The sequence below is a fragment of the Lottia gigantea genome (genome assembly GCF_000327385.1).
Source record: "Lottia gigantea unplaced genomic scaffold LOTGIsca_32, whole genome shotgun sequence".
Taxonomy (NCBI): Eukaryota; Metazoa; Mollusca; class Gastropoda; family Lottiidae; genus Lottia; species Lottia gigantea.
The window spans coordinates 1,190,444-1,205,802 of NW_008709073.1; the positions used below are offsets into that span (position 1 = coordinate 1,190,444).

The 15,359-nt window shown below is 31.5% G+C and overlaps 1 protein-coding gene across 1 annotated transcript; it reads right to left on the reverse strand.

Annotated features, from left to right (window-relative positions):
* Positions 1-408: 408 nt before the first annotated feature.
* On the reverse strand, positions 409-15,267 carry LOTGIDRAFT_190097 (hypothetical protein). The gene is made up of 16 exons (XM_009058000.1): positions 15,158-15,267; positions 12,475-12,572; positions 10,361-10,493; positions 9,525-9,590; positions 8,892-9,083; positions 8,295-8,419; positions 7,286-7,385; positions 6,571-6,646; positions 5,579-5,664; positions 4,496-4,600; positions 3,910-3,985; positions 3,119-3,237; positions 2,602-2,685; positions 2,061-2,168; positions 1,547-1,678; positions 409-1,153 (listed from the first exon to the last, which is right to left on the reverse strand). Exons 2-16 carry the CDS (start codon positions 12,477-12,479, stop codon positions 1,019-1,021), a joined length of 1,542 nt encoding a protein of 513 aa, XP_009056248.1. The 5' UTR covers positions 12,480-12,572; positions 15,158-15,267; the 3' UTR covers positions 409-1,018.
* Positions 15,268-15,359: the final 92 nt, after the last annotated feature.

Here is a 15,359-nt window from a genome sequence, read left to right on the forward strand (position 1 = left end):
TGCCGTTACCCATGTCCAAAATCAATTGAAAACTGTAGTCTCTATTGTGTTCACAAACAAATTTTGATGCGTTTTTCCTAAGTCAAGGGCAATAACTCAAAAACCGTTCATCGAAAGATCGTCAAATTCGAACTTGACCAAGATCTCATCAATCTGAATGATCACACCAAATTTCATTAAAATCAGGCAAAAACTGTAGTCTCTATTGTGTTCACAAGAAATGTTGACGGACAAGGGTGACCGCAATATACGTCCACATTTCCATGTAGTATACCATAGGGTTCATCCTTATAAATGTATACTAAATGTGTTCTACATACAAGTAGACGTAGTAGTAGTTTGTTTCTTCCCCTGATGAAGTCAAAACTTTTTTGATGAAACATTGGGTATTAAAGGATGGTATTTGATGTCAAGTTTTATTATTTATTACACATTTCCATGTGGGCGTATAAAAAGCACACTTGATGAATGATTTAGATTTTAATGTTACAATTTAATTGTATGCAGTTCAGTTTATGGTTTCATTAAAGCATTGAACCATAAACTCACTTCAGTTACAGTGATATATTAGAAAATATCCAAAATTGAAATTGTTGAAATCAGTCAAGATAAGTTTGGCACTTTGCATAATTTGGTTTAGTTTAAAGACAGATCATCAATAATACATGTAGTTTTACTTAAAAAACAAAGCAAATCTATTTATACACAAGTATGTAAGACAGTGGTAGATTTTAGATCATTATAAACATTATTCTCTATTAACTTCTATGACTTCTACTTTGCCATTATTATTTATTGATTATATTTAATTGTAGACAAACCTCAATCAGAAAAAAGAGATAACAATAGCTATAACAATACATTACTTCCAAAATTGATAACTTAATTAATTTACTATAATAAAATAGTTTATTAGCAACTAGAAATGATTGTTGTGGACATATATGTCATTGACAAAACTTTTATACACATAAAGACCTTTACAATCAGTTATTGACATGATATTCCATGAAGGTTCTTAAATTCTTGGTAGAATGTAGTTAGCTGCTAAAGCTACTATTGGTGCTCCAGTTGGTACACCAGGGAAAGGTCCAGATGAACCAGCTATGTCCATATGAGAATAGGGTAATGGTTTCTCTGAATCAATACCATGCTGAAAAAAAATCACAAAGATTTATTTGACATTTCATGAGCAATATTTATCAAATAATGAACATAAATTTTCTAGGTATTTAAATCTGAATAAGAAACTAAGGTACTTGGTAGATAGGATTTTTGAGAGAGGAAGTTGTCATCCTTGACATCGATGTCCCTTTCCATTTAGATGTTACAAAAGATCATCTACTATTTGGATAATAATGAAGTTTAAATTATGGGTATACCATCATATCAATTCCTCACAAGCTTGAAACTCAGTCAGTAGGTATCATTGCCCTTTGCCAGGATATGAGGTACTGTGGGTTCAAGTCTCTCTCATGGAAGACAAGTTCTGATGCTGTGGCTAATTTCAAATTGGCTAACCAATCTTTATCTAATTTTTACCAACCTTATCCAAGCCGGCAGCTCTGATCATAAAAGCAGCAGGAAATTGGTGACCTCGTGGTGTAGCACTTGATGGTGCATTGTTACATTGTAAGATATCTTCATATTCTGATGGTCCCACAACAAAATCATAATCCTATACACAATAAAATGCATTATCACACAACAGTTTTGTTCTCTGGTACATAGCACAGGTTCATAAATTAAAGGTAAAGAGCATAAAATCATAAGTTTGGTTAAAAGTTTCAATTTAGTAATCACATGATGACTTAACCAGTGTATTGCAAATTGAAGCATAGGTGGTAGCATAGTCTATATTACAACTTGTCCAACTTTCTTTCAAATTATCCACTGTGGTATATTCACACTACTGTAAAATATGTGGCAGATGTGTTTATTAGTCAAACACCCTAAGCAAATGGCTATGCTTTACATCAAATTTTCTGTCAGATCATTGCAACATGTGTGGAAAACAACAAAATCAATGATTAGTTGATAAAAGAGATGTACAATATTACCTCTCTTCTAACAGTAGAAACCTCAAAAGGATCTCCATATTCTTCACCAGCAGATTGAACTTTTTGAGCTGTTTGTAATTTTCTGGCTGGTCCATTATCCATGATGATCTACAAACAAATCATAAATGAATAAAGAGTGTACTGTTCCATGATATCATCATTTGTTTAATATTAAAAAGATAATCTTATTCACAAATGACAAAAATTTCTAATTTGCTTTATTGCATCTTTTCTATCTCTATCTGATGACGAGCATAATCCTTTTAAAAATAACTCAACTTAGTTAGAATTAGAGTTGTCAGTTGTATGAAGATCACATAGTGTAAAACTGAATAACAACATGTCTTTAGATTTCTGTAATATTTCTATGCCTTTTTCTATAGATGTCTTTTTATATATATATGGCTGTGTCTCAAGAAAAGATCAGTTGTCATTTTAACTTTCCCATTTAAGAGTCTACCGTACAATTGGTCAAACAGTTGGTGAAACTGCCCCTTTAATGATGATTTAATGGTACTAAACAATATTAGTAAATACTTACAGAGTAATTGAAGCCCATAGCTCTAATAGCATGTCCTGTTAATGTAGCTATAGTAAATATTTCTGGATTAACTGCCTGCAAAGCCTTTAATAAGACAACAACAAGATTTGGAATTATGATAGTTGAAATTATTAAAACTGGAAATTCACATATATATTTTGCAAAAGAGCTTCTATCGCACTCTGAATAGTCATGCTCGAAATTCTCAGAACAAGAGACAACAATCTGAACAACAAAACTTTTAAAATGTGTTTTGGTTAAAAAGGATTGAAAAGAGGTTTTTCAAAATTGATTTGAACCATTCAAATTTAAATTAGACATCTGTGGTTCTTGTTACACCAATAAAACTACTCCTTTTATGATGTCACTGTTGCGAAGGTCCTTATATGTCAATAGCAACATTTGCGATGCTACAAATGTCTGACTGAATATTGGTGCAAATGTAAAAATGTAAAAAACCTCTTTACAATCCTTTTAAATACAGATATACTTCATTCAAAAAAAAAGCTTTGATTACCAATTCTTTGCATCTGCACAAAACATCAGCCATAACCATTCTACCTTCAGCATCAGTATTACCTACTCTTACACGAACACCAGCTCTAGATGTTATTATTTCATCAGCTACATATGATTCTACAAAATAAATTAAATTCATACTCGTAGGACATTTTTATCACACAACAGTTCTGATATCTGGTAGACAACACAGGTTCATAAAAATGACATGAACTCGTAGTATAGGTTCAGGACTATGCATGTAAACAGAACAACATATTATTTAAAGTTGAGGACTCAGTTAGAAATTGAAGGAACATGAAATTGTTCCAAATGAAGTAATTTTGATTAAAAATTTAGTAATCACATGAACATTTTTGCCGAGATCTTTTTTTGTTACGTGCATGGACATTAAGTAGAAAGGTGTTAAAAAGGCTGACATCAAAATCAAGGCCCTATATAGAAAACATGCAAAGAATTTAAGGAAAAAATGTGTTTATTGATAGTTGTGAATCTGAGCACCCTGGGCTCCCGGCACTAGTCATGGTAGGAAGTTTGGGGAGTCTCCTCGGGAAAATTATTTGGCAAAATTCTCTTCAATAGCTATTCTATTACTTCATAAGTCATTTAGTCCGACTAGTAAACATTTGATGAATCAAGATGTTCACATATTTGCAGACTTATTAATTATGTGCACTGTTAGAAAAGACAAACCTAGTCACAGAGTGCCATCAAGTGTTCCTGTATATTGATTGCATATTGATTACACCTGCAATTATTTTCATGCTCAAAGTAAATAGAGTTACCTACCTTCTCCAACACTATTTCTAACCATTGCCATGGCACCAACAGCTCGAATACCTTTAGGCTTCAATTGTCCAAGTAACTAAATCAAATAAATCATGGAAATTTAATTGGTTTGATTAAAGAACACTACCATGGATGGTGTTAGGGTGTATTGAGACGAGTCTCAATGAAAGCACTGGCCTAGATCATAGAGCAATAGATAAGTCTATTAATTATGTGAAAATTAGTTAGTCATTAGTATGATTTTAGTTGAAAAGACACACACACAAACATACACTGCATGTTATATAATATACTGTATATAGCCATGGTACCAGTCCTGAAATAAGTATTGCCTGAAATCTAACTTAGAAATCGATTAATTTATTGATATAACATGATACATTTATATGAAGAAATATCTACTTTTATGCTAAATGGGCATTGTTCAATGGTTCAAGTCTACCGTGAAAGAGAAAATTGCGAAGATTTTGATTTCTTTTGTAAGCTACAACCAACCATTTTGTGTATACCTGGGGAAATTTGTTCTGAAGTTTGGTTTGTTACATCAAAGGTCTAATATTTGAACAGAAAGAGACAGAATACAAACCATAAAGAATCCTGCTACAGCTGCAGCACCACATTTATCTCTATGCATACCAGCCATAATACCACCAGCCTTTATATCAGCTCCACCAGTATCATATGTTATACCCTACATGAAAGTGATGTTATAATCATTTAATCTTTACTAAATGATAGAGTTTCTATTCAGCCTTCTGTATGACCTTGCAAGCTAGTATAAATGTACTCAAAGCAGGAGAATGCCTTGATTCACTTGATTCACCTATATAGTCTAAAAGATCAAACTTAATGTAATGGTGAAAAAGACTGTTTTGAAAAAGTCAATAACAAATAACAAATTCTTCTATTCCAATACCAGTATTTATTATTTTGCATATATCAGCACAGTAGTTTTCTAACACCTCTCAAAAAGGATAACATATGTTAAAAGTTTACTTAAGTCTTTAAAATAGTTTTGGCGTTAAAAACTTAACGGCAGAACCTACGAAAAAACTTGAATGTCCCTTTAAGATGTACAATTTTACACATAAAAATATTTTGTGGTAGAATGTCATTATTACCAGATTGTCATTAAAGGGACAGATATGTCATTTTGGGGGTTGATTTGAGTCTTGATATTGTGTAAAGTCTTCAGAAGTACGACAAATGTACCAAAATAGCATAATTCCTTCAAATATATCTCAAACTAGGAATATTACTCACTATTTCTATATATATCTTTTCTAAATTTCACAGAGTATCTTAAAAAGACGAGTCGTCATTTTTACATTCAAACGCAGATAATTCTAGACACACATTGATTTGAAGGCTCAACTTTTGAAGGTGAGCTGTGAACACTATTACTGATTGGCTTAGCTAAAATATTCCTATTTCTGAGACAGTATGATTGGTAACAAAAATGGCACATCTGTCACTTTAACACCAAATTATCAATATAATGACATCACCAGTCATAACTGGTCTTAAGCTGATGTTGAATTTTAATTCTGGACAGTTTTAAGTATAGCAGAATTATAACTATTTGGACAACTATATCTCTTCTCAATTTTCTCAGTCATCAAGATTTAGAGCATCAATAAAATAAATCAGAACATAAATGAATACTTACTTTTCCAACAAAGAATAATGTTTTTTCTATTGGACCTTCACCATTATATTCTAAAAATATCACTCTTCCACGATGTCTTTCAACAGCTAAAAAATACACATAAAGATAGAAATAAATTGATCTATAGGAACCTATAAATTCAATGATGATCAGTGAGATAAGAATAATCCAAGAAATCCTTCATGAGGAATTATAATTATATTTATAGGATCCACATAGTGTAACACATAATATAAAACTCATAATTCTTTAAACAAACGGTTTGAACTTGTCTAGAAATGTAGAGTTATAATAAGTTATTCTTGTTCAATTTCAGCAGGGACTCAGGTTGAAATAGGTCAGTTGCCTGAAGATCGAATAGAGTGAAACTATTGAGTAACAACATTGTTTTTTTAGGTTTTAATATTTTTTAACACATAAATCATATTCATTGATCTGTAACCTAGTTAACCTACTGTCAACTGATGCTGAATTATTATCAAATTTCAATACTGGACAATACATGTGTATGTATAACTATTTCTGTAGTATTATCTATATGGCATACACAAAAGTTGCAACTTAAAGGGATGGTTTAAAGAGTTTTCTAAATTTCATATGTTTAGAATCGTTTTGCACCATTTCAATTTTCAATCAGAGTGGTTCCTACAAATTCCACAAAAAAATGATATTTTGATGACATCACTATTTGCAAGGGCCTTATGTGATAAAGCATCTTTTGCAATTAGTGACATCATTGAACACTTATTTTTTGAGTAATTGCAAGAACCACAGACGACTGATTGAAAATTGGAATGGTGCAAATTGATGATATCAGTGTCCCCGATACACAAAAAACTTTAGAAAACCTCTTTACAATCTCTTAAAGTTTTTGAATTTTAAAGGATTTCTCTGGATTCTCATGCTTAATTTTGACTAAAATCTATATTTCCTCAGCACCTAGCAATAGAAAGATAGTAAGCACAAAGTATCTAGTAAAATATATTACTTACTATTAGCAGCTCTATTGACAGCAGCTAATAATGGATATTCTTTTTCTAAAATGTTCACATCAGATATTACATCAATCTAAAAAAATATAACGTGAACTTAAGATGTGCTTAATTCAATGACCTATATCAGCCTACAACCATACTGAAGTTTGACAAATATGTCATGTCTACAATTCAAGTTTGTCAGTGGGGACATAGGCTGAAATAGACCTTTATTCAGACAGAAAGAACTAAGGATGAAAACATAGGTTCATAATTAAGGATCCTTTCTGCCAGCTGGTCCTTGGCCAAACCTCTTTGATCTTTCCTGGCAGCGTTTTCTCCAAACGATCTTAGCGCTAGGATGTCCTAGAATCAATGTTAGATGATAAGAACCTAGGACATCCTAGCACTAAGATCGTTTCGAGAATACTTGGCCTGGATTATCTGTATGGATTTACAGCTGGGTCGAATGGAACCAAGAGTGAAGATGACTTATTCAAGGTCAGGGGACTTTCACACACCGAACGAGATTAGAACCCACCAACACCATTGGCTCGACGTAACCAAGCAAATGACCAACCGAATGTGCTATAGAACCTTACACCACCATCATCATCATCATTCCCTGTTGAGAAGTTAAACAAAAAATTAGGCCTATGACACAAATATTAAATGATAAACAAACACAGGTGATGCTTGTTTCCCCTTATGATAAATAACAGAAATAACTCACTGTGATGTTAGTACCATTTAATTGTTGTCCGAGATATTCTTCTACTCTAATAGCTGCCATTCTTTCTGGATCTGATCCACCAATATCTCTACATACTGATCTATAATTAAACACATCATCTTGTTTATTGATCTACAGTAAACTGTTTTCATTGACTTGCGAACTGGCAAATTCAGTCATTCCCATTGAACACTTCAAATAAAATCTTATTTGGTCAGACATTTGAACAGTTACTACTTCAAAGTAGTTATCCCATGATCTGATATTTTGAAATAATATTCTTATAATTGGCATTGCAAAGATATTTTTCAAAAAGATGTTATTTTGACTTGAAGTTAGAACAACACTTTTTTCTTCATATTTTTGAGTGATATACTGGTATTTGTAGGGAAGTACATAATAATTGATGATTTTCAGTGAAATTCATAATATGCTATTTTTAAGCTCTAATTCAATTCTGGTGAAGAGTAAGTCAGATGCTAAATCATGATCAGTCAGTTTATTTTGTTAAATTTGAACATTTCTCTTAAAGGGATTGTAAAGAGGTTTTCTAAATTTTGTATGCGTATTGAAACACTGATAGCATCCATTTGCACCATTCCAATTTTCAATCAGACGTATGTGATTCCTGCAATTCCACTAAAACTAAATGTTTTATCACATAAGAATTTTGTTGGGGTGACGTCATAAACAGTTTTTTGTTTATTCAGATTGTAAATACATGGACATTTATGATTAGTTAAAACTTAAATTATATGCAATAAGAACATAATGATATAATTAAGAATACATGATAATTCATTAGAAACACCAATTAATCAAATAGTTTGCTTAATTTGACACTAAAAAATAAGGAAACCCATCTACAAGTTTTCATATGAATAGAATAGTAGAAATTTCCTTTATCCCAAAAACATTCTTTTTTCATTGTTATTTTGGATCTGATATTTTCATTCATATACGCAAGAAAGGTCACAAAAATTAAAATGGTCGCACAGTAGATCTTTACCTTGCTAATTCCAAAGTAGAACCAATGGCAATTCCTTTTTCAAGTCTAGTTTGATCATCACACCAAACACCCAGTGTATCAACTTTCTTACTCTTAGCTGGATTGGCCTCTCTTACTTCTAGAGGCTGAAACATACAAATATTTCTTCAAGATTTCCTGATTCTATTATGAAATGATTATACCTTGACAAATTGTCCTATATCATTCTAAGTCAATAAGTCCAAAAAGGTGCAGAAAAATAAAATTCAACACTTCATCATTAAAGAGACAAGTATATATATATATTTATACGTAAATAGTCTTCAGTATCGGTACTGTACAAAAACCGCATAATTCCTTCAAAAATATCTCAAACTAGAAATTTCTGTTATATATGGCAGTGTCTCAAGAAAAGATAACTTGTCTTTTTAACTTTCAAAGGCAGATAATTCTGAACACACGAATTAGTGGTAAAATCTTGACCTCAAGATTGGTCAAAATCCAGACTTTGACTTTAATGTTCCTCCTTGCTGAGGCACCACATTATTTTCATATGCCAAGTACAAAATTGGTGTCTCAAAAAATTTTGTAAAGGATCATTTAGTAATTCAAACATACCACATATAAAGCATGAAGGGCACCAAGTAAAGAAACTAGACCAGCTTTAGGAAAACTATCATCAACAGGTCGAACTAATAGAGGTGCTTTACTTCCTGCTTGTACAGCTCTCTTGATACCAGCAATAGCTGCATCAGCAAACCTTCTAACATCATCATAATCTCTATTCAACAGTCCAGTAGGAGAAAATATCTAAAAAAGAAAACAAACCAAAATGAGTTATATACCTACTTTTCTATTCCTTACAGAAACGAAACCATGCAATGTGCAATGAGGGAAACTTTCAGTAAAATTAGTAATGTGAACAGCACCTCTCATTAGATATGTGACTTAAGCTCAAAGATATTTTCTATAAAAGCTTAAAAGCATGACATTCCATCATTATAAGGCCACAGTTCACCATATTGGGAGGTTGATTTTGGTAATAAAAATTGGTTCAAAAAAATGAACAAGTACAACATTAGTGGTGTTCATACAAAAAATAGGACCAACTGTAAAAAAATAGGGCAAGTTATGTCACATTCATTATTCAGAACATGGAAGATGGAAGATATCATCATGTGTGTTTCTAAGAATAATGTTGTGTTCATCTGCTGATATGTGATCAATGCCTATGGAATGATAAAAACTTACAAGTCTTCTTCCAGGAACAACATCTGTATCCAAAAATACCAACTTCTTACAACAACTTTGATCAATCTATAATAGGATTATAAAAATCACGAAATAGTTCTAAAACACTTTAGAAAAACACAGAATATGGTTGTCTTGAAATGACATGATTGAAAATTGTAAAGTTGCATCAGATTCACTTGAACATGTCCTACATCTTAAAGGGACAGATGTGTCATTTTTAAGAGTTGATTTGAGTCTTGAATATATATAAATAGTCTACAGAAGTACTAGACATGCACAGAAATTGCATAATTCCTTTAAAAATACTTCAAATTAGGAATTTCTATGTCTTTTCTATATATCACAGAGTATCTTAAAATGACGAGTCGTCATTTTAACATTCAAATGCAGATAATTCTAGACACACATTGATTTGAAGACTCAAATTTCGACAGTGAGCTGTGGACACTATTACTGATTGGCTTTGCTAAAAAATTCCCTTTTCTGAGACTAAAGTATGATTGGTCAAAAAATTGAAGCACCTGTCACTTTAAAGATAGCTTGTTTGGTAAGTCTAGATACACCCAATGATAACCTTGGTCAAATTTGGTCGTTTGGAAGGAAATATCAAAAGTCACTGTGGCTCTTTGAGCGTTTACAATGTATATATTGTGTCCTTTTGGTAAAAATATCAAATTTCATACTTTTTTTAATTATCATTTATGGAATCCAATGTATTTCCAAAGTTAGTATCCTCAATTTCTGACATTGCTCTCTCTGAAGCAGACCTCTTTAACCTGGAGGCATGGTAATTAAATCCAAATTACTGATTCATATTTCCCAAAAGATATTACCTCTGAATACTTGCGAAGAGGTGCCTGAAGACATTCTAGATTTCCAGTCAGTTTTTCTATAGCATCTGTTACCACGACAACAGAATCATACTTGGATTCCTTCACATCTAAACTTCCAATAATTTTACTCAGACTGAAAAGATATTACATGTTAAAAATTTTGTTACAAAATTCTTCAATTTACACCAATCCATGCAACCTGAAATAGACTATATATTATAATGCACGCATCAAGGTAGTGATGAGCATATATGATCTAGATTTTGTAATTGATTTCTGTATTCGCTATAAAGTATTCTGTACCTATCAAGAAAACAATGCAAGGTGCTAAATCTACTATTTCTTTGAATAATGTTGTGGTTACTATAAAAAAGGGAGGGGTGGGGGTATTAGGGAGTGGGCGTCAATTCCAATGAATACGGTATATTTCTAAAAATTCTCTTGACAAATATACAATTTGATTTGATTTGCAGATCATCGTGATCATTTTAATTTTGGCTAATGATTGGTAATATAGGATTATAAGAGGGGAAATTTTAACATTCAAACTGTGATGTGATACCGCATAAATCAAACCCCGGATGAATATGTATATTTTAATATAACAATAGATATGTATAAGGTTTTTAAAGACATGACCTAGCACTCAAATTGCTTTACATAATAATATAATCATTTTAATGAAAATAATATCTGTATAATAAAGTTGAAATTTCTGTCTCAGCATGTTTTTCGTATGTTTGTTGATTATGTCACGGGGACATGACATTATGCAAATTATAATATCTAATATAGTAGTACAGGAAGATAGATGATTATGTGAGAATACAATTTGATTATTATTTATGTGAAAGGGGCTAAAATGTTAGTCCTTTATCTTAAACTATAATCCAATAAATCTATAAAACTAAGCATTAATTCATTAAACTAAGCATTAATCCATTAAACTAAGCATTAATCCATTAAACTAAGCATTAATTCATTAAACTAAACATTAATTCATTAAACTAAGTAATTTTGAAACATGGTTAGAAGGATAAATCGTGTTATATAGAGATTGCAATCTTTATTCATGGCACTCGGTAAATCTGACTTTAATTTTTATTACCATTCTAAGAGATATTATCCTTTTAAATTTTACACAGTACCGTATTCAATTTGATTTCAACTAATGTGTAAAATTTTCCAAGAAACAAATTTCTGCAGTTAATTACTACTTTACAATTGTCAAAAACCTTAAGAACATTTCTTTCTACTAAAACCGTTCTACTTTATTTTGTGGTTTAATGTCTTTTCTGCAGGTTAATATACCAATAAAATTGTTCTTTAAATCTGTTGTCAATCAAAAGTGTCCTATAAAGTCATAAGCTTCAAGCATGTTCACATTGACAAAACAAAGGGATAAGGTAATATATGCCCACTGGCAGCTTTGAATTTGAATAAAAATATTTAGCAGTACAGTAACAATCACCAGTATGAAATATTCAACCTTCAGTCATACACTTCTTTTGAACTCTTTAGGGCAATACTGAATAATATTGAGTATGAGTTATTGCTCTTATTCTTGAAAACCTGTTCAATTTTTAGCTCGTGAAAACTCTAGAAGGCAAATATTCAATCTTCAGCGCGGGACTGAATAATAAATAAAACCAAGTTTTGTCAAAATTCAGCAAGAATCATGCCTTTCAGAGCTAAATTTGAATAATTCATACTAAAATATTTTTCGATTTTTCTGATTTTCAATAATGGACATGGGTGACGGCAATATACGCCCCCCAATTCATGTGGGCGTATAAAAAAAACAAGTGTGTTGATTGGCCAGTTGAAAATGATGTGGCACCATGAACATTCCTTATACAAGGTTTACCTGCTACAGTGAAACACAGTAGAAATATATAATAGTTGACGAGATGATGTTAGTTGCATTTGAAATACATGTACATTATAACGTTTAAAATTCATTCAAATGAAGCAAGGAAAATATCGAGCTGTAGAGTTTTTGGGGCATGTTCTGTACCTGATTTCAATGGCACAAACATGTACTAAAATAGCCACTTTTCTTGGATATTGCAATTTTTTTACCTACCCAGATATTGATTAACTATTTCACCTACCTCATTTTGAAACAAGACAGTAGCCCAATAACTCGTATATAAATCAAATATGTCTTCTTTAATTCTTATCTCAACTTAACTTTCTCAGTCTTATAAATCTTGACCATAAACAAAATAATTTCAATTCAAATTTACTGTCTTATTACTTTAGTTGCTAAATATTATGAGCTTATTACTTACTATTTTCATATAAATTGGAATACATCAAAACATGACTAATTGTCATGACTGATAATTAATTTTAATTTCAAAAATTTTCAGCTGAAAATTGTCCTCTAAATGTGCATATTTCGAAATAATATTAAAGGCTTTATAAAAAGGTTTTCTAAATTTTTTATGACAGTGATAAAATCAATTTGCACTATTGCAGTGTTCAATCAGACATCTTTTGGTTCCTGCAATTCCACTAAAACTTCCACTATCTTGCAATTAGTGATGTCATCACTTGCTTTTTGTGGAATTGCATGACATTGACATCAGATTGAAAATTGCAATAGTACAAATTGATACACATGAAAAATTCTAAAAACCTCTTTACAATCCCTTCAAGTGCCAATTTTTATATTTTTTCCAGCAAAAAATCATTCTAAAGCAATCTTTACTATTTAGAAGCTGATATTCCAACTCACATATAATATAAACCTTAGCAATCAAAGTCATAAGACAGTAATGTCCTACAGTGGAGCTTATGTTGCTATTGGTTCATATTCAAACAAACATTTCTTAAATAATATTATTTCCAGAGAATACACTCTTCATGTTTAATTGCATGATTATGTTGATCCTCCTTTTGGCTTATGTCCAAAAACTGCATAAGTTTTATGTGCAACAATTGACAATATAAAGAAAATATTGCTCAGTAAAAGAAATTCTGGTGTTTACATAAGAGCTCTGTTTTAAAGGGACAGATTCGCCATTTTAGGGGTTTTATTTGTGTCTTGAACACGCATGTAATATATATGTAAATAGACAGTGTTTTAAACGCTAAAAATTGAACACGTTTTCAAGAACAAGGGCAATAACTGATACTTAATATTTTTCAATTTTTCTGATTTTCGATAGGGTTCATCCTTGGGTGATAACAAACACTCACAAGTTTCCTCAAAATGCCTCAAGAATAGTGCCATCTTGAGTGTATACGTGCTAAAAATTAAACGCATTTTCAACAAGGGCAATAACTCATAGTATTTTTTTATTTTTCTGATTTTTGATTGGGATCATCCTTGGGTGATAACAAACATTCATACCAAGTTTCGTCAAAATCTGTCAAGAATTGTACCTTCTAGAGTGTTTACAAGCTAAAATTGAAAGCATTTTCAAGAACAAGGGCAAGAACTCATATTAATTATTTTTCGATCAGTCTGATTTTCAATAGGGTTTATCCTTGTGTGATAAAAAACACTCATCAAAATCCGTCAAGATTCACAAGAAATTGTGGGCGGACGGACGGACATGGGTGACCACAATATACGCCCCTCATTTCATGTGGGTTTAAAAATGGCTTGAAAACAGCAGACCTATTGTTTGAGCAAAGCAAATATTTTTTTGAATATTATCAAATTTTTAAGAGAAATGGAATATCAACCTGACATAGTACTGATAGTCTTGGAATATCTTTGCATTGATGAATTATAATCTTTTGCAAGTTAAAGATGAGTTTTCTTATTTCTAAGAATCAAATTTAGTAAACTATTTGATTAATTGGTTATGTATCATGTATTCTTAATCATATCATCATTATGTTCTTATTGCATATGATTAAGAGTTTTAACCTATCATTAATGTCCAGTACAGTCTGGATAAGACTTTTTGATCTTTCTTGATCCGTCACTACTGGTATTTTTCCAAGTCATTAGAGCACCTCTATTTCCTATTCATATAAGTTTTAGCATAAATGAAAATAGGGGAACCCATCTTTAACATTAAAATGAAACATATTTCTCTCTAGACATTTCCACCAAACAAGTCCAAAATTTGAGCTAAAAATTATTACCAAACGTCACCATTTTTTATCGGACGAATTTCCTTATAATCCCAAGCGGTAATCGGAATTCCAAGTGTCATCTGCTAGAATATATTCCAACTAATGAAGTCACGTGATTAACTAGCGGATTCCGTGTCAGCAGAAAATTTCTATGGAACACAAAGTGGACCATATTCTTATGTTGTTTCAGTGACTTTTAGCAATCACGCTACATCATATTTTGTCAGTCACTATTTTTTTTTTTAAATCGTGGTTCTTTGAAGGAATTGTCACTAGTTATAATGAATTGATATTAAAGATAACTTAGAGAAGTTAATTATACCACCCGGTATCCATACAACGTGTTTTTCTAGACTTATTTATAGATCAAACATTGTACACGAAAATAGGTGACGCATTCTGCCGCCGTTGTCGAGTTGGTTGCTCATGAAATATGGGTGAAAGTGAAGGATTCGTAAAGAAAATCGAAATAAACCAATTTTAATTATTTTGTAGAATATCTGAGGAAACATCTAAGACATAAAAATTTTTTTTCGTTCTTTTAACTATGACGAAATTCGGTGTTGAATCCCTATATCCACGAAAATAGGTTACACCACTGTACAATATATTGATCTCAAATGCAAGTGGGCCATATTGTGGGTTATGAAAGTAAAATATGATGCAGACAGTTCCCCCTTTAAAAATAATTGTTTTTACCAAAAGCAAATATGACACAACTAGTCAACAAGCAGTATAAATTAATTCAATTTTTATGCATTATCTACATGAAAATGAAAATTTGATAAAAGAAAATTTCAAAGCTCGTGCAATGCTACAAGTACCTGGATGTCGCCATTTTGAACAGTCATGTGACTATCAGGAAATGGCAATCTCTGATTGGTTCATAGATTGTTATCGG